Source organism: Centruroides vittatus, unplaced genomic scaffold, assembly GCF_030686945.1.
Source record: "Centruroides vittatus isolate TY-2023 unplaced genomic scaffold, ASM3068694v2 contig_193, whole genome shotgun sequence".
NCBI classification, from domain to species: Eukaryota; Metazoa; Arthropoda; class Arachnida; order Scorpiones; family Buthidae; genus Centruroides; species Centruroides vittatus.
The window spans coordinates 168,339-177,805 of record NW_027121185.1 but is presented as its reverse complement, the minus strand read 5'-3'; the positions used below and the strand labels follow the sequence as shown (position 1 = coordinate 177,805).

The 9,467-nt window shown below is 30.7% G+C and overlaps 1 protein-coding gene and 1 long non-coding RNA gene across 5 annotated transcripts in view; one reads left to right on the top strand and one right to left on the bottom strand.

Annotated features, from left to right (window-relative positions):
* The window catches only part of LOC136970371 (uncharacterized), a 56,049-nt gene that overhangs the window by 10,831 nt on the left and 35,751 nt on the right, over nt 1-9,467 (top strand). The gene's annotated exons all lie outside the window — the stretch shown is intronic.
* Nucleotides 7,900-9,467, bottom strand: part of ktub (Tub domain-containing protein ktub) — a 37,221-nt gene continuing 35,653 nt past the window's right edge. For all 4 annotated transcript variants that reach the window (XM_067264799.1, XM_067264798.1, XM_067264797.1 and 1 more), the window contains 2 exons: nt 8,783-8,866; nt 7,900-8,710 (listed from right to left, as the gene is read on the bottom strand). In XM_067264799.1, the coding sequence (XP_067120900.1) occupies nt 8,577-8,710; nt 8,783-8,866 (218 nt within the window). In that variant the 3' untranslated portion in view covers nt 7,900-8,576. The remainder of the gene's footprint in view (nt 8,711-8,782; nt 8,867-9,467) is intronic.

Sequence of the window (9,467 nt, the reverse complement as noted above, 5' to 3'; positions counted from 1 at the left end):
TTGACAATTTAATATGTTTATACTGATACTCCGGAGTTTTACTAATTATCGAAACTTTCCGAGTGTTTGTGTACAAATAACGATAACAACAAGGAAACTGTATTTAGAACCTAAATTATAAAGTTTGTTTTCATATATTTCCATAAATTATCTAATTGAAATACAATGCTTTGAAGTCAATAATAAGGAAATTCAATTGTAATTAGGCTAAAATCGATATTTTATCCGTACATTTTCGATTATATCAACGAGTTGCTTGCCTTCTTGACATCTATATATAACTTATATTTAGTAGTAACAGATATGTGAGTTGCGACAAATATATAACATATCTGTCCCAACTTACATATGTGTGTATATACATGTATACATATAAGAAACACAGCTGATATATATGTATACTGTATTTGCATTTGTTTGTTAGCCCTATATTATTTTTAAGAATTCTCTCCAATTAAAACTTGCTTTAAAAAAATTAGAGACAAATATTATATTTAATGACCTGCTTAATTAATTATGATTTCAGAAAATTTTATGTGAATTAAGCAAACACATGTAAAAACCTTTCATTTGGGAGAATTTTATACAGTATATACATTTGAGTTACCATAGTGGTTCTCAAACTGAGGCGCGAGTACTTAGTGGTGTGCGAGATCTTTACTAGGTGGCAAAGAAATAATCAATACATATCATTGTTTATTTTCAAGTATAAATCTCATACGTATTCGATATTCTATACAGTACAGCATCAAAACACAGGTATTATTTTATTGAAGTTATTGTAGTTATGACTACAACCTACTCATTACTGTACAGTACATCAACATTTGATTTCATTTTATTGGTATCTCTATGTATTGTTTTACCTTTTTTTAAATATAATTGTATATTACCTAAAAATATAAGAATACCTTATTTTTATTTGAGTAAAATTGTTTGTTTGTATACAGCATCGCGACACGTGGGCGATCTGCCAAAGGGGATACTTCCCGGTAGGACTTTTTAAGAGAAACTAGCCCTTTAATTAGATGTTACAAACATGAAGAAAACCCAAAAAACTCCACGTGGACAGCCCGTTGGCGAGACGCGAACCCACGACCAGCTACGGTGTATTAGAATAAAATGCACCATTAGTCTTTATAGAAAGTGTAAGAGATGAGAAAAATATTTTACATGAAAGGGAGAAGTATCTTTAAAAGTATGAGAAACACTTTCATAGGAAATCCAAAAGGAGGCGGTTTCCTCCATTTATATTTTAAAAAATATAGCAACGAGTTGTCTGACTTTCCCGGCAACTTATAAAAAGTTTTTAAATAAAATATCGTAACAGATGCCAAAGGTGCCAAGCGCAGTTTTAAATTTTTAATTATTATAAAATGGAAAAAGCTTAATTTTGTAGGGACGAATTTTATATATATATAAAATTCTAAATGCTAATAACGAGTAAAATCGTCATTAAGTCCGACTCTACTGGATATACGACACACGATCCCCCATTATCTCCCTACCTCTTTGACCTTTAACTACCAAAATTTAATAGCATTAATCCCCAATACACAAACCTCCTTGCAAAATTTCATAAATTCACCCCCCCCGTAATTTTTCATACAGTAAGGTTAATTTAAACGATGTGTTTACTACTTAAACTCCTTCTTAAATAAATAAATAAATGATAAGTTTGCTTTCAATAAAGATCAGACAATAGAAATTCAAATCACTAATAAAATTAGTTTCGTATTAATGTAAGAGGATAATTAGAAGGGATATATCAAAATTGTTATTAACATAAACAATATTATATGTATTTTCTTACAATCTTGAAATCTCCAGATGTTTTGTTATATTTGAGTAATTGTAACTGATGTTACTCAATTCATTAACATGCAGTAAAGAAGCAAAAACGCCGTTAAATTTTCTTAATGCCTTTTGAGTCACTTTGAGTTAAATTTGTTTCGATTAGTTGTGTTTTTTTTTTATAATTATTAAATTTGAAATCAAATTTCTCTTAAGAGCGCAATTAGTTTATCGACTTCTTAAAATGACAAAGTAAATCTGTCGCATTTCATACCTAGATCTAAATATAGTTTTTTGTGAGTAAATGGGCAAGAAATAAAGTAAAATATACGACTTAATTTTTTCCGCATCTATAATTGAATAAATTAAAGTTTATAGAGTAAAATAATCTAATTAATCAGTACAGCCAGGTCTCTAGCGTCCCACAATAGTTTTATTATATTGTGTATGACAATAGTTTTGTTATATTGTAATAGGTTCGTCTGAATTGCATTAAAAATATCAATTTATAAATTGAAATATTTTTAGAAACAAAATTTAATTGTCATTTTTCTAAATATAAATGTCCTTTCAAAAATACATCATGTATAATTGTATATGATAACAATTATATACATTAATTATAAATTTTATTGTAAGAAATAGTCTATTGGACAATAACGTAATATAAATTCTCTTATATTACATTATTGCCCAATTGGTTGATATTATGTTAAGTTAACCCACAAAAATTACGCCATAGGTAACGATTATTGTAGCTGGACACATATTTTTGTGTTGTTTTACCTTTCGATGGCTATTCGGGTGTGTCGGCATCTAAAGCCTGTACTGCTTAAAGAGCAAATTAAAAATATTTTTTGATACGTTGTAAATAAGACAATTTCAAAAGTGAATAATATTAAAACGGTTTAAATGTAGAATTAATTATGTAAAACCCTACACCTTTTACATATAATTATTTCTCCGCTCTATTCTGAGCCTAGTCACGAGGTTACCCCTAGGTCCAGAATAGGGAGGAATTTATTTAAATCTTGATATTATTCAAGCCAATTTACCGTAATTTAAAACCCTTTTCATTTTTACATTTAAGACGTACAGTACGTCTCGTCTCGAATACAGTTTATATCGATAATTTTAGTGTGTAGGAATGTCAGTAGAATAAGAATTTGGTATCAAAATATAATTAGCAGATGAGCCCGGCGTTGGTCGGGTAAAGGAATCACAACACCAAAGATTAAGATTAGAAGTACGAAATAATCTATTAGATTATTTCGTACTTCTAACTATTTTGTTATATTACATTATAGTATTTTATTTATATAACTACAAAGGTTATCTTACGTAAGGGTTTATCACACTGAGTGACCAATCTAACACATTTTAAAAATTCTTTAAATTGGTACAGTAGAGGAATAAAGAATTTTTAAAATGTGTTAGATCAGGTACTTGGTGTGATAAATCTTTACGTAAGATAACCTTTGTAGTTATATAAATAAAATACTATACTGTAACGAACATTAAAACGAAAAGCATATAAAGAGTTTGGTTATTACAGCTTATTATTGTCACATTTATCGTGATACTCGGATGGTACGAAATGGTACAATTTTATTGGTCGAATAGACACCAATTGAAAATATATCTTAAAAAATTTAAGATGTGTTTTTCGTAATGTTAATTTTAAGAAACTGTATCATTCAAATCCGAATATCAAATGGTAATCTGCCAACCAATCAAATTTCGCGAAAAACGGAGCAAATTGTTAAACTCGGCACCCTCGAAAACCTCTTAAAACATATTTTCTGCTTGCCTGCAACTTTGCATTATGTAATATTCCTATTCGAAATGCCGTCACACCGCAGGTCCAATGGAAAGAAGGGGCTGTTGCGGAAGGGATTGAAGTAATTCGACCAAAAGTAGTTGTTGACCTCCTCCCGGAAGAGTGGATGGTCAACTACTACTACTTAACACTGGTTTACTATTAATACTTGAAAAGTGATCCGTGTTAGATAGGTTTGTTTAAATAAAAAAAAAAAAAAAATGTTGTAAAATTGCGAGAATAATTGCTTTTTTGTGAAAATAACGTGTTTATATTTTGGCAACAGATGTACGAACTACGTGAAAAGTACATTCTCGTAAATATTGCGTTTATGAAAAAATTATTGTGCTGCAATTGAAAAAATTATAGCCTATGAATTTCGCTTGTCTGACTGTTCTCCCTTAATCTCAAGAACGAAGTTAGATGAAATTATAAACCAGACATGGAAATCTTAGGGGAAGGAAGCCCCAAATAATTATAGACGAACTTTCGATGCAAACCGAAAGTAGGTTACTTCAATTCAAAATGTTTCCCTGAAAAGAGTTAGGTAGATAACCGGCACGATTCAATTGCTAACAGGAAAAATATGATATACAGGGGCAAGACATCGCTAAAAGAATTGAGAACATCGTGACGAACAGTTGCAATCTGGCATCGTGACGATTCACAATAAATAATCGCTCGTTAGAATTAGTTTAGTTTTGGCAACGCGACACGTCAGCGCTCTGCCGAGGAGGATGCATCCCAGGAAGACTTTCATAAGATGTTGGACCCTATTTAGGTGTTACTAACGTTAAGAAAACCTGGAAAATTTCTAGTGGCCGGCTGGTTGGCCCTGCCCGAACCCACGACTAACAAACTATTAGTTTTCAGTGGTTTTATCCACTGGGCTACTGAAGGGCACTTATTAGAATTAAGAAAATGTGTAGAAATTTAAAAAACCCGAGTTGTTAGATGTGGAAAATTAAATACTGGCGGTATAGGCTATTCACAGGGTAAAACAATTTTGATTCTATGCGGGCAAGTGCTATATGCTACATGTCTCAGTAATGATATAGCGCGTCTATTTTGCGCTATATCATTGTCGCAATAATTAAGTGAATATAATTCTTACAAAAAGGAAACAATTTTTAAAAATTATATCATTTTTTGTAAGAATTATATTTAGTTTATTATTTTGTCAATTTTCGCCAATAGATGGAGCTACGTGTCAGCAAATCGATATTTTGGAGCGGAATTAACGACATTACCTAAGTTAGAAATATTCGAACGTAACTGCAGAGTCTCGTAGCAATTGATCGAACGGCCTAAGAGTATATAGCGAACAAACAAACATTCTCATTTATATATACAGGGTGTGGCGCGGAAACTTCCTTATTTGAAACGCGCGCCACACAGCGGCCGTTACTCCTTGGAGAGTAGATTGGGCCATTCAAAAGGGCGGGGCCTAATGTTTTTTGTACGGTTAGTTTAGTAACGATCATGCAGTGGACGAGAGAGGAGCGTTCTGTGATGATGTTGCAATTACTTCATTATCTCCTTTATTTTGTTGTTTATCCGAAAGAGCATCGTCCATCGATGAATTTCTTTTATTTCTCTGAAACAAATTCTCTGACATATTGATGTCAGTTCATCGTTCCACCGAAAGAACAAAACATGTTGTCCCAGACGTTCGGTAGTGAATATTCTTCCGGTCTACTATATTCTTTCTTAAGGAAATTAAAATGTCCGATTTTCTTATCTGGCTCGATCTTTAGAATTTGTTTTGGTGAGAAAACTCGATCCATTTCATTGGCGTTTCCGTTTTCTTTCGATTGCTGGGATCGAATCTGAATTTTTACACCTTTTCACTCGTCTGCGAATGTTGTCGCGTCCGGTCCAAAATATTCCTTTTGTATTACTTTCACTCGGAAATAATACGAAAATAATCGTAAAAACAACGAAAATCTTAATCATTTTCTAACGAATTGCACAAATCGCCTCGAAATCACTTCAACAGAGAACCTCTCAACAATTGTGAAAATTGAATTGTTGACGTCACAAATCTAGCAAATATTTTATTCTAAAAGTATAAAATTATTAAAATTAATTTTTATAAAAAATATAAATTTTCATTTTCTATATCACCGACACAAACTGCGAAAATAAATGTGAAGACCATTCGACACGTTTTCTCTTACGTTCTATAATTAAGTGCCCTTTAAATTCCTTTTAAAAAATAATTTTTTACTATAGAAAGAAGAAATGCAACAATTTTGCCGTACCGTTTCACTTTATTTCAGAAAATGGCATGAATTTAATTTGTATAATCGAAACACTCTGTAAGAAGTGTCAGAAAAAACATTGCTCCATGCCTATCGGATTATGAAAATTTAATTAGTGTTACTTTGATTAGGAAGCTATCGTATAAGAAATTCTAAATATGTTATTACAATAATAATAGTAAAGGCCTTGATATATTTCCAACCAGTGGCCGATTTGAAACTTCCGCGATGCATCATCCTTGGAAGATCGCTCACGTGTCGCGTTGTCGTAATCAAATAAACCAAACTAATTGTAACCAGCGGTTATTTATTGTGACTTGCAACTTTTCATCACAATGTTCTCAGTTCTTTTAGTGGTGGTCCTGCTATACTTTTTTCTGTTAGCAATAGAGTCTTGTCGGTCATATATCTAACTCCGGGGAAATTTTGAATCGAAGGTAACATTATTTCCGTTCTAAACGGGAAGTTCGTATATACAGGGTAGTTAATCTGGGGCTCGTGCACTAAGCTTTCCACATCGGGTCTTGACTTTCATATATCTAACTCCTTTCTCGGGATTAAGGAAGAACATACAGGTGACGACAGTGGGAATTTATAGGTCTACAATTTTTTCAAATGCAGCCCAATAATTTTCCCATAAACGCAACATTTACGAGAACACACTTTCCATGTAATTTATAGTCTGTTGCCAAAATTTAAACACTTTATTATCACGGAAAAGCAATTATTCAAGCATTTTTACAAGATAGTTTTTATTTAAACAAGTTTTATATGAAGTCTTTTAGACGTTAATGTTAGCAGCTTCGATCGCATGCGGGGCCATTACTTATCCAACACGGATCACTTTTCAAATATTAATAGTATACCAATATTAATGAGTAGTTGTTGACCATCCTCTCTTCCGGGAGGAGGTCAACGACTACTTTTGATAGAATTACTTCAACTCCTTCCACAACAGTCCCTTCTTCTTATCGGACCAGCGGTATGCTCGCATTCGAATCGGAAAATTACGTAATACAAATTTACCGGTAAGCGCCGGTTTTTTACATTTATCAATATAGAAAACCGCGAATTCTCTCTCCAACCACTAGAGATTACGTCACCACCTAATTTTCACGTTGAAACTGCGATGATGCGAACTGGCCCTAATAGTTAATCCTCCAATTCATGGGAATTATTTTCAGACAATTCTATAGGAAGATAAGTAAACAACGGATTCTATATTACATCATCAAAGACTCACCCTTCCTCTATCATCGCAGATACAAACGAATCCCTCTTTCCCATAAACTACTGATGTAATACTTGAATGGTCTCTATATGTGAAAATTAGCAATTTAATAAAATAAAAAAATGATAGCTTTGATCAATTGGTGCTTATGGCTGAAGCCATATTGATGATATCTTTGCTAGATCATTGATTAAAATGAAAATAATTTTGAATTTCTATTGCTTATTTGTTTGTAATACATCCAGCCATCTGTATAACCAAATTAAAAAATTTTAGTAAGTTGTAAATAATTATGACTATAAACTAATGATGATGATAATTATAAATTCCCTCTATTATATAAGAAAATTAATTTTATGACACACTTTATATAAATTCATGGAATTTTTGAATCGTATGTTTTTGGATTTATGGATAATGCATTAGAAATTATAATTTATATTGGTTTTGAATATCATTATCATACAAAATTTATTTCATTGCATAAATAGGGTAGCAAAATCTTTTGTTTTATGAGTAGTCTGTGGCAGACCAGGACAAATCTCTAGCTGAAAATAGAGTGGAAAAAATAATATACAGTTGCTAGCAGCTCAGCAGAAAGTACATAAAAATTACAGAAATTTTAAAAATATGTATTCACAATATTTTGTAACTGGTGAGATTGCAAAGTAGGAAACTTGTAGCAATGATGTATTAGGTTATGAAAGTTACTATTGGATGGTTTGATCAAGATGTTTTAGGCTGTGTAAGCACCTTGATTTGATTGTTTGCAAACAATAGAAATAACAGAATCAATTATTTTAAATATTTTATTCTATAGTCAATCAATACAATTTCTTAAGAATCTCATAAGGTGTCATGCAAAGAATATACAAACTCTAAAAATATTTACAACTTTAAAAAATTATCTAATATAAATATAAATTAAAGCTATAACCATAATGTTTTGCTAAGGCTGCCATGCTAAAATGTGCATTAAACCTGTTTCCATAAATAGTCAAATGTTTCTTCTTTAACCTTCTCAATTGAAATGGCACAATTTAATGATCATTAAAGTTCAAACTATTTACAATATTGCACAAGAATCTGCAGATAAGGGCAGTTTTTTTTTACAGTTTTAAATATCTAATAACAAATTTTTGTATTATTCTGTACAAATACATTAAATCTAACTTTGAGTGTTTGTAATTCATAAAAAATTGAGTTTTGTGCAGTTTCCTCAATAAAAAGAATTTGTTTTTACAAACAAACATTTTCATTGCCTTGTCTTATTTACAGATAAAATTAAAACTTGTGTTTTCGGATAAAACTAAGAAAAAACTTTATAAAAACTGACTATTGTCTTAAGTTTTCTTATTATAAGGCTCAAAATATGTAAAAATCTGAACATGAAAGACAATGTGCAAGTGATATAAAATGTGCTTCTGCATGTGATTATCACAGTATGCAATAATTGATATGCTTTGTTCTATTCGCATGCTAATTTACTATCGAAACTAGATAATGCTACGGCAAATGCTTGAAGAGCACACATCGGATAGCTGTAGTCCATGGTGAAGTGATCTTCTGCCACCCGTCCAAACTGCATCACGATATAATCGACTGAAATCAGAAAAATTGGAATGTAATATTAAAAAACCATTGTGGTTTAATGTTTCCTTGTTTTACACCTACCGTCATTATCGTGGACAATTTGAAAGTTCTTAACAGAAGCTTGTGTCACTCTCCCATGGAAATTTAAGACATATGATTGTGTTTCTGTAAAGAAATTATTTAAAAATTTATTTTTAGATATAGTGTAGTATGTAAGTTTACATTTAAAAATAAATGATTTTATAAATTACATAAATGAAATTTAATTTATTGAAATGAATAACTGAATACACTGAGTGATACAAAAATCAATTAACTGTATCTGTATAATTTTTGCCTGAAAGATTACGAAATGCAAAGGTGTGTTAAATCATTCCAGTTTATGTGACAAGAATGATTTCATTTTGAACAACTGTTGAAGTTAGTAAGTAATAAAATATTTGAATAAGACAATAGTTTAGTTTGAACAATAGTTAATTGATCTTGTACTTATAATTTTGAAATCACAAAATTATTTATTTAATATAATTATACAATGATTTCAAAGTTATTAATTACTAGGTAGCCAGATATTCAATCAATACTAACTCGTTTATAATTAAAATTTTAAAAATTTTTTAAAAACCTGGCAAATTTATAAAACAAAAATGAATGAATTTACTAAAAAAATTAAATAAATTTAAATTTGATTATCTTTTGTGTAAAACAATGTTGAAACAATTCTTTTGTGACATAACTATTGAATAAAAGAGTTGCAATTAATTAA